This window comes from Chelonoidis abingdonii, chromosome 4 (genome assembly GCF_003597395.2).
Source record: "Chelonoidis abingdonii isolate Lonesome George chromosome 4, CheloAbing_2.0, whole genome shotgun sequence".
In the NCBI taxonomy this organism is placed as follows: domain Eukaryota; kingdom Metazoa; phylum Chordata; order Testudines; family Testudinidae; genus Chelonoidis; species Chelonoidis abingdonii.
In genome coordinates this window covers 109,530,496-109,547,025 of record NC_133772.1, presented here as the reverse complement: position 1 = coordinate 109,547,025, position 16,530 = coordinate 109,530,496, and the positions used below count along the sequence as shown (strand labels likewise).

At 44.0% G+C, this 16,530-nt stretch overlaps 1 protein-coding gene across 4 annotated transcripts in view; it reads left to right on the top strand.

Annotated features, from left to right (window-relative positions):
- ENTPD5 (ectonucleoside triphosphate diphosphohydrolase 5 (inactive)) overlaps positions 1 to 16,530 on the top strand; it is a 43,379-nt gene that overhangs the window by 2,183 nt on the left and 24,666 nt on the right. For 3 of the 4 annotated variants that reach the window (XR_004376708.2, XM_075065552.1, XM_032801971.2), the window contains exons 2-4: positions 8,540 to 8,671; positions 8,997 to 9,275; positions 9,941 to 10,020. Coding sequence is in view for 3 of the 4 variants with exons in the window: in XM_075065552.1 (XP_074921653.1) it covers positions 9,017 to 9,275; positions 9,941 to 10,020 (339 nt within the window). In the remaining variant the exon portion in view is untranslated. The remainder of the gene's footprint in view (positions 1 to 8,539; positions 8,672 to 8,996; positions 9,276 to 9,940; positions 10,021 to 16,530) is intronic. The other variant, XM_032801970.2, reaches the window with a different exon arrangement.

Sequence of the window (16,530 nt, the reverse complement as noted above, 5' to 3'; positions counted from 1 at the left end):
TGTTTCCTTCAGAGCATCCTCCTCATCCACCCTTCCCCTTTCTGTGACAGTTCCACAGGGCTGTCCTTGGTCCCTTGTCTTCTTCCTCTGCACCTTATCTCTGGATAATCTCATCTGCAAACACAGATTCAACTACCATCTCTATGCAGGTGTCTTACAGATCTGCCTCTCTACTCCACACCTGTATCCCTCTGTTCAAACTAAAATATTAGCCTGTCTCTCTGATCTCTTCTCATGGATGTCTGTTAGCTCAAGCTCAACATGGCTGAAATAATGGACCTTATTATTTGCAGTAATAAAGTTAATTATTACTTTTCCTTGATTTTCTTATGTCAGCCAGGGGCTGAGAGCGGGGGCTCCCACTGTCGGCTGCCTGGGGCTGAGAGCCAGGGCACGGGGCTGAGAGCGGGGGCTCCCGTTGTCCGGGGCTGAGATCCGAGACCTGGGGCTGACAGCGGGGGCTCCCACTCTGAGCCCCGGGGCAGCGGGGGCTCCCACTGTCACTGCCATGCACAGCGGGGCTCCCGCAGTCAAATTGCGGTGGAAGCCTAATATTGCAGAATCAGCAATTTCTGCAATATCGCCAGTTAAGTGGGGCCTTATGCACCATCCTTTTCTCTGGCCTTGACAAATGCATTTGTATTCCATGCATATCCATTCAGAATGTTGCTGCAAAGATGGTTCTTCTAGCACGTCACTTTCACCATGCTACCCTTTTCTTTGCATCCCTCCGCTGTTCCCTCCTTCTCTATCACATCAAGTAAAAGCTGCTTGTCTTAATTTCAAGGCTTTTCATGGCCTATCACCATCCTACCTGTCATTTCTTGTTCTATATCAAAAGGTCAACTCCCATGATGCCAGCCTCCATCACCCACTTGTTAAATATTCAAATAAGCACCTTCATGCTTTCTTCCATATTGCCCTTTGCTTGGGAGAAGCTCCCCATAAACCTCTGCAAATATATTTAATTGTTCTCCTTCAAATCCATCCTTAAAACCTTCTTTGCCATCATGCCTATAAAACACTTGACTGCGGTCTTTGTGTGCTGTGTTTGTACAGTGCCTAGGACAATGAGGTCCTGATCCAAGATTAGGGCTCCTAGACACTATCGGTAATACAAATAATAAAGACAGAAGAGTGTAAGTGGAAAAAACTGCTATTGAGTATTAAAAATGGGAGTAAGTGGAGCTCTAAACTGTCTGAGGAGGCTTAGTTTGCCAGAATCCAGAACCTTCTAGGTTCTGTCAAACAAAAGTAGAGCTGGCTAGTTCATCTGATTTTTTTTTTTTTCCAGTCTTTAGATTACAGTGTTGAATTCACTAGATGTTTGTCATTCTGACTAGATGTGGTCAATATTGCAGACAGATGACAAGTGTCTATTCATTACCGAATATCAGTATATGAATTTCTTACTCAACATACCTAAAGTTGAAGTGGTAGAAAGCACGTTATTGATTTTACTGAAATGATTAAATTCTTATAAGGTAAAAAGTAAATGTTATTTAAAAAGTTGTAAATAACAATATACAAAGAATTCTTGCTCATGTGAAAAAAATCAATTTCTTCAAGACTAAATACATCATCGAATGAAACTTTGTCTATAGGAGTCAGCAGAAGAGTAGAATATTGAGGTTGCTGAGCCTGCAATCAGGGCTGGCTCCAGAGGTGTTGCTGCCCCAATCAGCAAAAGGAGGAAAAAAAAAAAAAGTTGCGATCGCAATCTGCGGCAATCAGTGGGAGGTCCTTCGCTCCGAGCAGGAGCGAGGGACCCTCTGCCGAATTGCTGCCGAATACCTGGACGTGCCGCCCCTCTCCAGAGTGTCCGCCCCAAGCACCTGCTTGCTAAGCTGGTTCCTGGAGCTGGCCCTGCCTGCAATTGAGATACTTTTGGTGCCATCATCGTTGAAATGTAACTGCAATTTATTAACAGTATTGTAGTAGCAATTTATCACTATTCTATGCATTCCAGCAGCACTTTAAAATCAACTCCTTTGAGAGGCGGGTGGTTTTTCTTTGACATCCTAAAAATGGCAAACATCAGTTGGTGATTGTGCCGTAAAAGCAACTGAGTCTCAGTATCAAGCCTTCTTGTACGTTACCATCACCTTTAATGTACCGGAAAATGAACAATTTAAATAGTGTAGCATAATATGAGCAATTTAAAGAAGTGATTGAAGCACTTCTCATTGAATATTCTGGAACAGACAGGTCTTCTATTAGATATTACAAGTGCAGGGGGAGAGGAAATTTAAAGGAAGGGCTAAAAGAGTGAACAGATATTATGGAAGGTGATTGATCAGACATGAAAATGATCTAATAAAAGTAACAAACAACCATACAGGGAAAAATGTTCCTGCTTAATGCTATTGATTCTACATCTGAAACAAAAACCACAGAATATTGTATTCAGGTTGCTGAAGATGCCGTCCAACAGAATACTGTGAAAAATAAGTCAACGACATTTTTGTCATTTGTTCTGACAGTAAATATGATTGTACTAAGAACTCATCCTTTCATCCTAAACTTTTGACACATGGTTGTTCAACACTTTGTTTACCACTTGATGAGAAAGAAATAATGCCGAGCACTAAGGCACGTTACGGAAGTCCAAAAAGTCTGCAGCCATTGTCGCCATAATGGTTGGTTGATTGAAAAAGGAGGATTGATGTCGCAGCTTCCCAGAGGCACTTAAGAAGATTGTGTCTATATTTTCATCCAATTACCGTAGATATGCTGATATTTGCACTCAGTACAAGGAAGACTGAGCAAAACAAAGCATGCATTTTACACAACAAGGGACTCTGTAAGGAGGCATTAAATTTATAAAAACAAATGAAGGTTCTATTGGGACAGAATTCAATAGATTATAGACAGATGAGACTCCTGTTGCAATCTTGATCTAATTAATTGAAATCCCAATAGGACTAAATAAATAAAATTGAGCCCTTGTAGGAAGAAGAGGCTGAAACATGGCTGCTAGAACATAACTGTGAGTTTGTTCCTTTTCTTCTAGCATTTAAAATTAAAGATCCAGAATTGTACCCTAAATCTACATTTGCAAAGAAAGTTGTGTCACTTTATTCCATCAGAATGCTGCAAAATTCTGTCAGTAAAATCACAGAAGAAGAAACTGTCAAATTCAGAATCAATAATTTTAAAAAGACCTGCACTTCTGTGTGACCAGCTCAGCATCAAGAGAGCACTACTTTCCTACATTTTCATGATTCTGGTTTAAACTTCATTATGAGTTATGTGCTGAAAAAGTAAATACACGGGTAAAAGTGTATTTCTGCCTAAAGTCATGTACGTGAAAGTTCTAGGAATAAGAGTTAGGACTCTGGGAACTTGATTTTGCTTACAGAACTGCAGGCATTTCATTTTGGTCAATGTGGGGCTTCCAGGAGTGCTGAAACAATTCTTATAGTGTGGGTACTGCTGATGCAAACTATGTATTTGGTGTTTGTTATTACAGTAGAACCTCAGAGTTACAAACACCTCTGAAATGGAGGTTGTTCGTAACTCTGAAATGGTCATAACTGAACAAAATGTTATAGTTCTTTCAAAAGTTTACAAAAGAACATTGACTTAATACAGAAGAAAAATGCTGCTTTTAATCATCTTAATTTAAATGAAACAATCACAGAAACTGTTTTCTTACCTTGTCAAATCTTTTTTTAAAACTTTCCCTTTTTTAACAGTTTACATTTAACACTCTACTATACTGCATTTGCTCACTTTATTTTTTATTTTATTTTTTTTGTCTCCGCTGCTGCCTGATTGCATATTTCCGGTTCCAAATGGGGGGTGTGATTGACCAATCAGTTCGTAACTGTGATTTTTGTAACTCTGAGGTTCTCCTGTAGTACTTCAAGCCAAGGGGTGCGGTAGCACCCCCAACACCCCTAGTTCCAGCACCACTGATGGCTTCTCATGTTGGAGAAATAAGCGTACAAAGTGAATCAGTTTCTTTCTTTTGTTTCCTAATTTATTTATTTTGGGGGTGGGGAGGAGTTTCTGGTGTATCTGAGATGTTTCTGTAGCACTTATTGTCCCTTCTCTCCCCCCTGCTATCAAATTTGGACCTTGGACTTAGGATGGAGGGCCTCTCCCCAATGTCCTTAGAATGTTAGAGCTCTTATCACAGTATTCTGGGATCCCACATGCTCCTCTGCATGGAATACATGGAGATGTGAATGAGACTTCCTTGCCCTGGGATACTGTGATGGGGTGTATAAGCCCCACATTGGGGAATTGAGAGTTAAAGAGCAGTTCTGGGCCCAGAGGGCCCCACTCAGCCACACCTGCTGGGCGGGCTCACAATGGAAGCAAAGATTAAAAGGGAGCAGCCCAGCTCAGTCTAGGCAGAAGGAGGAAGAGAGCAGTCCTACACTGTTGGCCCCTGCGGGGAAGACTCAGGAGCTCCACGTTGTCAGAAGCAACCCCTGTCAGAAGCAACCCCCGTTGCTGAGTCACCAGAGGCCCCCATGGAAACCAGGAACAACAGGCTGCGATTGAAGGAAAAAAGCCTCTGCATCACTGTGAGGCAGAACGCCTCTTGGGAGTCCATAAATACAGCTTGTGGTGGCTTTGGATGGGGCAGAGGCTGCGGTAGGAAGTGACCTACGGAGCAGGCTTGGTGATGTCATTCCCTAGGCTGCGTATCTGACCTGCCAGTCACAGGCCCCTCGGTTTTAACCTGCTCAAGCAGGGAGGGCCCAAGTTCCCCTACAGCCCCACAGACAATACCATCTCTCCCCTCTCACCCAACAGATACTGGTGAGGTTTCCATGTGACAGAGCTGAAATAAAGTTCTGCTTTGCAAGCTCTTTTGCCCTGTTCCATCTTGACTCTGGGACAACCTTGTTCCTCCCTCCACTATTCTGGCTTTTCAGCATCTAAGTATACAGCTGAACTCATTTTCCTCAGTGCTTGCACCTTGGTTGTACTTCAAATTTTCTTTCATTTTAATATATAAATCTGCCCTGTGCCGATCTTACTGCAGGGGTTTCCGGCTGGTTGTGGTTGTTTCCAGCTTATATAATGACAGGCTCAGTTTTGGCAGAGCTAATGCTGTTGAAATGAACTTTCTGTCAGTTTTGTTAAATGTTTTACTAATGTGTTGATCTCAGTTGAATATTTAAGCTGTCTGAAACCTGCACCTTGTACTTGTCTGGCTTAACTAAAGACCTATGCATGCTTGTCAGCACTAGATCAATGATAAACCCAAACTCATAAAGAACAGCTAGTGTGAAATTTCATGTGCCTCCGTGGTCGAATAGCTTGCGTGATAAATAGTCCAGTCATGTTAGCTGAGAGTAAAGGTGAAGAAGAGGTGAGTGCAGGCTCAGTCTTCGCTGTCACAGCTTCCTAGCTGTTGTAAAGCTGCCTGTCAGGAAGGAGCAGTTGCCTAAGTCTTGCCTCAGGACTCGCAGCCTCAGGTGCGTGGCTAACATACTTTGCATTTCATACTACAAATAATTATTACTGCTATCTGATAAGGGGTAGGCAGGTAGCAAGCTGAGATCTGCTTATTATACCTACTGAATCTGAATGTTCAGTCTGTGCAAAACATGTTAGTATTACTATTTATCCTGTCTGCTTTCTCTCTCCTCTCAGTTTTGTTTTTCATCCCACTTGTTGCACCTTGTCTTAAATAAAGATTGTAAACTCTTTGGAGCTGAGATTGTCTTTCTGTACAATGCAAAGTGCAATGGGGCTCAACCAAGTTGCAATACAAATAATTAATTAATCTCAAGATTAGTGCTTTTGTCAACATAGAGGAGACCATTTGCTTAGACCATGAGCTGACCTAAACAGCTGAAGAGCCCCGACCACAGACCAAAATTCTAATGAAGCAATGGGCCAAAGTTCAATATGCCTTGTGTTGGGAAATAGCCATCCTTTGGGCTAGTCATTGGCATAGAAACAAACACACACACACCCTGAGAAGTCTACAAGATTATCAAATGGCCCTGTGTTCACATTCCTATGGAATATTTGAATAAACTATTCATAGCATGAGTTGGGAGAGAGGTTACACCAATAGAAGTCCATGCAAGTTTAAAAGTGATTTGAATTTTAAAAAACTGGAAAATACATTCCTGTTTCATAGTACCTAATCTCTCCCTAGGTTTCTCCAGGAGAGATTTACAACTCTGCCCCAGACTTCTCCCTCTGCTCTTTCCTTTAATTCTCTTGCTTCTACAACCTCCCCTTAACCCTTCCCTATCTGCTGCCACCCTTCTCCATTCCCACTTTCTGTCTTGCTTTCCCCATCTCTCTCCTCTTACTCTTTCCTTATCCTTTTGAAGGCTGTCCAACTCCCCTCCGCTGAAGTGCCACTAGGCTGGGAGCATTCCACATCACTTAACAGAGAGGCTCAAAGTGACTCTGGCCTGGCAACCCTTCAGTGAGGCAGAGGGAAAAAGAGTTGACAGATTTAATTTGGGGGGTGGGGTAGGAGAGCATGGAGAGGCATGGACAACTGGGATGGTAAGGAGAGTGTAGATGAGTGGGGAGATGCTCAAGGAAGAGGTTTAGAAAGGAGCAGGTGGAAGGGAAGGGAAAGGCTCATCTACCAGAAAAAAATGACAATAGCCAAATAGTGTTTATGAAGGAAATTAGTAGATTATTTCTAGGGATTATATAAGGATTATAGGTGTCACATGTGTCTGTGATGTAATCCAAAGCCTCCACAGTGTGGCTGCATCAGAGCTATGACCTGAGGCGGGTGCATGGTTTTATTTGTAATTCCTTTCAATAAATAAAATAATCCTGAGCGGTATTGTGCTAGGATAGCACCACAGCTACCCACCAATCAAAGAGCAGACTCCTAATGTGACTATATCATATTACACCCTGGGCGTAGAGCAGATCCTCTTATTCTCTCTTGACAGAGGCAGGAGTCAGGTAACGATCCTTGCAGGAGAAACAGACATGGGGGCCAGAAACAGGCGAGGATCCTCAGGGTGACAAGTGCAGGGACGAGGAGCAGGCAACGCTCTCAAGCAGAGTAGATGGACATGCACACAAGTGAGGTGTGGGGTGGACAAACAGGTCCAGGAGGAGGGTGTGAGGGAGTATCTTGAGGTGGATGATTTGTGTTGATGTGTTTTATATGCTAGGCAGGGGTTCTCACAACATGTTTTTTGATGGCCTCAGAGTGGAGCCACTGACTCTGGCTGGTTGCCACGCTGACAATTTTTCCTAAAATAATTCACTTCTTAGGAAAAACAAATAAATATGCACATATACATGTCCAAATCATTGTAATTTGTGTAGGTTTTTTTCAGACTCAGTAATAAAAATAATGTACAGTGGTCTCTATTCTTTACTGGACCTAAACAGAATAGAAACAGAAATAAGGTGCTTTGCATGTTCTTGTCGTTTTTGTTTTTGTTGTTTGTTGTTTCATTTGCTTTTTTGGTTGCTTTTTAAAATACTTGCTAGATAATAAATCTGCTGCTGTGAAAAGTGTTATTTGTATCTTTGTTAATCTCGCTTTTCACAGCAGACCTACTCAGCTCCAGCAAGCCCTGGGAGAAATTAAGCCCTGGATGGGGAGGTGGGCAGGGAGGCCACAGGACCCAGGGGCGATGGCATGGATGATGAGCCTGAGACCAGAGCCTGCTACCATGTGGATGAAGCCCTCCTGCCAAAGCCTGCCCCACCCTCCGCCCCCCGGAAAGTGGGAAATTCACCAACTGCCTGCACCTCCAGCATTTGTCTCTGGAGGTGGGCAGGGCCCAACCCCCACTGGCGCCCCTGCGAGAGGGACCACTGCTCCCTGCCCCTATCACAGCCCAGGAGGCTGTGGCCGCAAGAAAAGCCCCTGCTGGCTGCATGCAGCCATGGTGGCCACATTAGAGAAATGCTGTGCTAGGGTACTTTTGTTGTATTTGTTCACAATGTGGCCCTGGCAGGGTTCTCTTGGTGGTGTTCAGTACAAATAATAAAGACAACAATATTCTCCTCTTTTTTCTTCAATTAAGCACTTGATTAGTGACTGTGCAGTTTCTGTACCTGTGTTTCCTTTGTTAGCATCTCCTTGCAAGACGAGCATGCAGGGAGACTTTAATCACAGAGTGGAGGGTAATAGGAGGGGAAAGCTGCTGAATCTTGATACCTAATACTAGGTGATGCACTTGGGAGACGGTAAATAATGTTGGCATATTATAGGCCATATGAGCAGTTTTCATTCTGCGAAAGAGAGGGGGATACTTGGTCAAAGTGTAAAAATAGTTTGTCCTTGTTTGGCAGAGAACTTTGTACCAAGAGGGGAGGATAAACAACTGACTTGTAGGCAAAATGCCATCAGAGATGTTTGAACACTGAGAGGGGGATGAGAAACTGGGGTCAGGTGCGTGTCACCATTTAGTCTCCCTTCCTGCAGCACAGATCCCTCTTGATGACCACAGTGCCGCTTGCAGTCTATGCTCTTTACCCTCCCCATAAACTGACCTCTCCAAGCAGCTATCATCAGCCTGAGATGAAATTCTCTTTGTTTGTAGTACTGAATGACATTTGTGTTCTGTGGCAGGCCAGCATCCCATATGTGGATGTCAGGACGGAGGGATCCAGCCCTCAGCTCGACTTACATAAGGTGTGAATTCAGCTGAGGCTTGAGCTGTCAGGAAAGTCCCAAGAGTGTAAATCCGATCTGAAAACCCAGGTGAGAGAGAAGGTTCTGTGTACAAAGTCAAGATTAGGTATCCTGGGATTCAGTTTTTAAGTGTTCAATGCAGATGTCTGCAGCAACAGAGAGGAGCCTTTATTCTGAAAGAGCAAACTAGTCAGGTGCAGTTGCAGAACTTAGAGGGAGAGCCCCTGTATTTAGGGTGGGGATAGCCGAGAGCACTTGTCCTTTGGGTATGGGCAGTCAGGATGGACACCTTTCTTTTTTAAGTGTGGGTAGCTTCTGTGCTGGGCAGATTCCTTAAAACAGAGGTATGAAGGAGAAAGCTGTTGGTAACCTCTGTTCTTGTTTCACTCTCCAGGAGCTCCTGCAACTCTGTGAATGCTGATCCATACTCCAGCTGCCTCAAGGTTTCCTTGCAGGATGGCAGCCTCCTGGCTCACCATCTTTCTAATGCTGGCCCTTTCCTCTATCTACTGTGTTGTTTCCCATCCCAGCCCGGATATGTGGTTTCAGGGTCTCTTTCCACCTCGTGTGTGCCTTGCAAATGCCCATACCAACACCTTTTATGGCATCATGTTTGATGCAGGAAGCACTGGGACCCGAATTCACATTTACACCTTTGTGCAGAAAAACCCAGGTAAGGCTGAATGGCAGAATTTCAACAAAGAAGGGCATTTCTCAGAGATGCAACCTGCAGGATTCCACACCCTGATCAGATTGGCTTAGGCCCTGGCTGCCTTAGAGATGCTTTTCTCTTCATGCACCGTCCCAGAGTTTGGGAGAGCTGGGGCAGTTCTACTATCCGCCCCTAGATCCAAACTCATGGTGGTGGTGGTGGTGGTGGTTCTCAGTATGTGGTGGGGCTTCACTGTGCAACTCTCTTCCCTGTTAATCTAACAAAGGCTGTTTGAACTTCTGGGCATACAAAAAAAAAATCTGTTTCCAAATGCTTTAATCTGGGCAATTGTGTAAGGGGAATAAGTCTCACTGAGGGTTGGATGGCGTTTTCATGCATTATCTTTAGGAAACTTGATATGTTTCCTTGTATTTGTAACTTGATGTGTTTTTAACAAGTGGTTATTGAATTTGGAGCACAATGGGCACATTTTGTTAAATCGTTTCCTGGCAAAGGAGGATCAGTGTTTGTATTGGAAAGGGGTGGTGGATATCTGCAGGGAGATATAGGGGATGGTCACCGTGGGTGATTTCATGTGAAATAATCTGTTCCTAAGTTTGAAGCTAAAGAGCAGCAGAGCAGGTGGTATAGGCTTTCTCATGTTCTACTTTGTTTCATTTGTGCAGAGCAGCCTCCAGAGCTGGAAGGGGAAATCTTTGAGTCAGTGAAGCCAGGTCTTTCAGCTTATGTTGATCAGCCTGAAAAGGTAAGACTTCTGGAATCTCCCATGTTGCCTATGAATAGGTCTTCTCACCTTAACGCCACCTGTAATTTACTTAAGATGATGGACTATATCTAATGGTTTGCACAGGGAACTGGGAGTCCAGATTTAAGGGACCTGTTCACACATCTGTCATTAAATGGCTCTTTGACCAAAGTCACTCCACAGCTATGCCTTAGTTTTCATCCCTCTCAAATGGTAATAATTACACTTGCCTACTTCACATGGAAAATGTGAGGTTTGTTTCACTATTTCCAAAGTTCTTTCAGATCCTCTGATTTAGAGCAAAGAATAACTACTATTGTTAGAGGTGGAACTTGTATGCTTTCTTAGCAGAGTTCCTATTCCATAGTAATTTAAAACATGATTTATTTACTACCAGTATCCATATTTACTCTCTTCTCTGTAACTACTCCAAACATGATAGTTAAGTAAATGCTCCATTTTCATTTACTAGTAACTTTCTAAATTTTTCCTTTTGGGCTGTAATGTCTCAGTACAAAGGTGAATTATTTTTTTCCTTGGGAATTTTGAGGGGAAACAAATCCTACTTGAGTTATATAGTAGACCAAGAAAGAAAGAAAAAACCTCTTTTCAATTGTAAAAAAGTTGCTATTTTGTGCAAGGAAAACTCTCTCAGACAAATGAACTAAATGTAAACCTTTGTATGCAGCAGGACTTCAGTGAGAAATAGTTTTTTTTAAATAAGTTTTGGTGGGGGAGAATCAATACTGAAGCTGTAAGCCAGGGATTGGGAACCTTTGTCACACGGCCTGCCAGGGTAAAGCCCATGGTGGGCCAGGCCAGTTTGTTTACCTGCCGCGTCCACAGGTTCGACTGATCGCAGCTCCTACTGGCCGCGGTTCACTGCTGCAGGCCAATGGGGGCTGCGGGAAGTGGTGCGGGCTGAGGGATGTGCTGGCCACCGCTTCCCGCAGCCCCCATTGGCCAGGAGCAGCAAACTGCAGCCAGTGGGAGCTGCGATCGGCCGACTGCGGACGCAGCAGGTAAACAAACCGGCTTGGCCCGCCAGAGGGCTTATCCTGGCAGGCAGTGTGCCAAAGGTTGCCGATCCTTGTTCTAAGTGATATAAAATTCATTTTCAGAAATGCACAGTACAATGTTCTCTTATACCTTTAGCTAAGTAATTGCTTCAGGTTCTGTGAGAATTTGGGAATCTGTATGTACAATTTATGAATTCTGTTTGATATTGGGGGCTCTTTATATGTATCTCTGTCAAACCCTGCAAACTCCATTTTGGAAGTGGGGTTCTTTACCTTCTCTGTTCTCCTGTTACTGACATGATGGACTGAAATTCCAAGGTGTTGTGATGCATGACTGACAATAAATTGGGACATTCCTCTATTGAAATACAAAAAACCTAGACAGCGGACTGGCTTCCAACCGGAAGAACTGGTTTGTCAGGGGAAGGATGACTTGGCAGTAAAGTCAGCTGAGGAGGCAGATTCACAAGTCACCTGACAGAGAGACGGAAGGTTATAAAGGAACAAGAGCTGATCTCTTTGGGGTCTTGAGCCATTTTCACCAGTTCAAGCTGAGAGGAGCTGCTGCAGTAGCCTGATAAGGCAGGGGAAACCATGGCTACTTGAACACAGATGTTTCCTCAAGGACTGCTAGGGGAATGATGAGCTAGAGGGAGAGGCATTGCATTCAGGATGTTTGTTCTTATCTATATAAGCTGTACTCTCTGTATGTTTCTCATGCCTTAAGTAAAGAGCAATGTTGTGTTCAAGTTCAAGTGCAAAGTCTGGATTTGTTAGATACAACTGCTACCTTGTGGCCTCTGAAAGAGATAAATCATAAGGCTCACACCTTTGGATGGAGTTCTGGAACAAGATGTGTTTTAAATACTGAGTTATCTTTGGAGTCTGCATTGATCCTGGGGGGCCTGCAGCAAGTGGGGTGTGGGGCTCCATTTCTGTGAAGGGATAATAGACAGAGTTGATGCCCAGGAAATGTGCTAGAGAGGCTGAGGGAGGAAACTGTGTGTAGTCTACTGAGACCCAGGAAAGCACATGGGGGAGGAGGGTTTCAGTATATCCCTTCACAGCAATCTGGTGAGCAACTAGATTTGTGATATTGGAGGGATAAATGTGATAATTTGGGGAATCTGTCTGTGCCTTATCTGTTAAGTACAGAGTAATGGTATTAGAATTCTGTATGCAGTGTGTGCATTATGTGTTACACCTGTCATGTGGCCCCTGGAAGAGAGAAACCAGAAGGCTCACACCTTTGGTTGGAAATCTACGAAATGGTGTGTTTAAGCTACAGGGACGTCTAGAGGTGTCGGCGCTGATTCAAGAGGCTAGGCACTTTGACTGCATAGTTGAGCTTTGCAGCCCAACTCAAATCCAACGGGATCCAACGATGTGTCAGGGTCGGGTCAGGTCTGAAAACAATCTGACCCTCCCAAGTCATCTCTGATCACTTCCTCCAGCCCTTGGGATTGGCGGCAGCTGCTTACTCTGCTCCTGGCAGTTCCTGCCACCTTGCTGCATTCTGTGTGTGCCATGGAGTTAGTGTGCTGAAGAGTCACGGTGCTCTTATTGCACAGTGCACACTGCGCAGCAAGGCGATGGCAGCTGGCATGAGTGGGGCATGCAACCATTACCGTGCTCACCCCATGGGCAGGAGGGAGTTGGAGATGGATCATGAGCACAGGGCATGAGGAGTGCAAAGCCCTCACGAGGTCAACCTCCAAAGGCAAGGCAGCAGTGGTGCTGACATAGGTTTAGGGCAAAGTGTCATAGTTGGGTTGAGTCTGTAAACAACTCAACACTCTCAGGCTTGGTTCAGGTTAGCTGTGGTGTAGTCGGGTTTGGGTCAGGCTTTAAAAACATGCCTGAGCAGATCTCTACCACAGGGGTCTCTGCTCTCAGAACAGGTTGCTAGATGCAGGGTTTGCACCCGAAGAGTCTGCCTAAGTGCCTGAGTGCTGTTTACGCTCCAGAGGCTTAAAACACCTGGGGTCCAATAACTGGATCCCCCCCCCACCCCCCCAGCAGTCTGGTGAGCCACCAGCCAGGGAGCCTGACCAGGTCTGCGACAAGAACAAATAGTTGCTCATCTCCTTAGTGCCTCAGTTAGAGGTCTGCTCAGGCCTAATTTTAAAGCCTGAGAGGTGCTGCAGCCCTTTGCTGCACTCTGTGCTATGGAGCGAGTAAGCCAAAGTGGTGGTGGTGGCTGACAGAAGTGGGGACACAGCAGCCACTGGCCTGCAGACTCCATGGGCAAGAGGAAGAGATCAGAGACGACCTGACCTAAGCCTGAGAGTCAGATCCCATTGGGTTCAGGCCCTACTTCTGCAGCCCCTAAGAGAGTCAGCCGTGCAGAAGCAGTTCCTAATATACAGGCAGCTGCCCCATTGACCCTTTTCTCTGCTCCCATGTTAGTCATCCAGCTCATCTAAAAATATAGGTGGCCTGAGCCACTGGTGACACTTCATCTCCACATTGAACAGCAGTGCATTCTACTGGCGAATGAAGAACAGGGAGTGCAGAAGACAGATGGAAAGAATTCATAGATTAGAGAACAGACCCAGAAACAGAAGGGGAGGGAAAGCGTGAAAGTGGACAAGGAAAAAAGGCAAAGGCAAGGTGAACACAAGGTGTGGGGAGGTGGTCAAAGTTGAGCTCCACTAAAAAGGTTTGGGAGCCACTGTCCTAGTTTCAAAATTAAATATGAAGTTAAGAAATGTACATGTTAAAGTTTCCAGTAACAGTGAGACCGTAGTTTCTCAGGTGGTCTTGAAGCTAAAGCACAGGACTTGGGAGTCAAGAGATCACAGTTCTATTCCACAGATTCATTGTGTGGCCTTGGTAAAGTAATCTCCTCTGTCTGTGCCTAAGTTTCCTTATCTCTGAAATCAGTAGAATGTTTACCTATCTCACAGGATTGTTGTGAGATTTAATTCATTGTTTGTCCACCTTTAGCACCTTCCTTTATAAATTGTTATTTTGAAGACTGAAAAAAACCCCAAATCTAGTACCAATTTTCTGGTACCTCCCACTTTTCCAAGTCTTTTCAAGGACAGTTGTCAAGTGTCAACTATAAGAGGACAGTAATTTTGATCTCTGTATCCTGCCTCTCGGACCCATGTTCTGTTGTACTCTGCCAAGCACCCACTCCTTAATATTAAGCTGACAGAATTACAGGTACTTGATTTACCTGTGGTACTTCTTTGTTGATTTGAAAATGACTTCATCCCAGAGATCAATACACATGGATCAGTTGTCAGCCCTCTCAAATGAATGTGTGGGCACCTGTGTCCCTCCACTCAGCTTTGAAGAGGAGGAGGAGACTATGACAAGGAAAGGTTGTAAACTTGTGAACTCCACACCCAGTTCCAAACAGACTATACACTTGCTGTAAAGAATTAAAAAAAAATCACCTCCTCCTGATGTTTGGTTTTATTATCATAAAGGATCAATAACCCTAGGCATGACTGCTCCTACCGCTCCCTTCCCTAATCTGTCTCCCCTCCAGAGGGCTACTTCCACCTTTCTTTAGATTCAGGTGATATTTAATGAATCACAGCTGCCTCAGTCAGATGGCCGCAAATAACCTGTCAACAGGGTAGGGCAGTAGGAGAATCAGAGTCAGTCCTGGAGTAGGCCACCAGCATTTCCAAAAATTACACGTTGCCAATAATTTGTGGCACAGAAAAAGAGGAGTGATAGAGGAATGTCAGACTTGCTTCTCTGTCCCCCATGCATCAGTGGCCTTAGACCGTGGGGCCAATGTAATGGGTTCGGTGGTGACAGCAAATTTATCAGTCTATGCTGCTAAATTCAGTGTTACAGGAACTCATCTTCAAGAGAGACCATGTGATTAGGAAGCTTTAAATCCAAAAAGAGTGAATGGCTTTTTGGATTTATCATAGAATTATAAAAATGTAGGGCTGGGAGGGACCTTGAGAGGTCACTTAGTCCAACCCCCTGTGCCAAGGCAGGACCAAGTAAATCTAGACCCTCCCTGACAAGTGTTTGTTCAACCTGTTGTTAAAAACTGTTTTTGGGCAACTGTGTTTGTGTTTATTCAGTATGCTGTCCCAGCTCTACAGAGATAAGACCTTCATTAAACTGCTCAATAAATTGACAGATTCAGCTTTTAGCAAAGACACCCAGCCTGGTTTACTGTTGACGAAACACAGTAATAGCACCTGGCAGACTTTACAAGGATACCACGTATGCTTGTGACACTGAATGCAGCTCAGTCAATGGCAAGACTTTTCACTGCTCCCTAGGCTGGCCAAAAATACTTCATCTAAGATACATCTTTATACCCCGGTACAAACAAGTTAGTACAGCCCCTTTGACATAGTTAGTTACTGCTCCCTGACTTTGGTAGTTATCACCCATCATCTCGTACGTGTTGGTTCAATTAAAACGTTTTTATTACATACTATTATCTTGACCTTATATTTTAGGAGGGGTCACTGTGTTCCTGTTATCCTTGGGGAATGTTTTTGTACCATCCTTGATATCGGATGTTCTGGTACCACTTGATATCAGGATGTGTTTGCATGAGCACTCTGTGACTAGCACTTCTTAGGAATGTGTTTTTCTGCAATACTAGCCCTGTTCTTGCCAAATTCTGTAAGCAGGTCCTGCCTCATACCAGGCCTTTGATACAAGGGCTTATGTCTCAGGCTCTCTTCCTACTACAACAGGGATTTCACAACCTCCTTGGAAGCTTGTTCCAGTGCCTAGCTGTCCATATAGTTAGAAAATTTTTCCTAATACCTAACCTAAATCTCCCTTACTGCAGGATTACTTCTTGTACTACCTTCAGTGGACATGGAAAACAATTGATTGCTAGCCTCTTTATAGCAGCTCCTAACATATTAAAGACTGTTATCAGGTCCCCCCCAGTCATCTTTTCTCAAGACTAAACATATCTAGTTTTTTTTTAACCTTTCTTTATAGGCCAGGTTTGCTGTCTTTTATAATTTTTATAGATTTCCTCTGACTCTCCAATTTGTCCACATCTTTCTTAAAGTGTGCCACTCAGAACTGGGCACAGAACTCTAGCTGAGGCTTCACCAGTGCCAAGTAGAGTGGGAAAATTATCTCCTGTGTCTTACATATCACATTCCAGCTAATGCACCCCAGAATGATATTAGCCTTTTTACAGCTGGATCACAATGTTGACTCATACTCAATTTGTGATTCAGTATACCCCCCAGATCCTCTTCAGCAGTATTCCTGCCTGGCCATTTATTCTCCATTTTGTAGTTGTACACTTGATTTCTCTTTAAGTGTAGTATCTTGCACTTACCTTTACAGAATTTCATCATGTTGCATGGGTCTGAAATCTCTAATTTGTCAAGATCATTTTGAATTCCTACCCTGTCCTGGAAAGTGCTTGCAACTCGTCCTAGTTTGGTGTCATCCACAGATTTTATAAGCACACTGTCCACTCCATCATCCAAGTCATTAATGAAAATATTGGATAGTACCAGACTAAAGACAG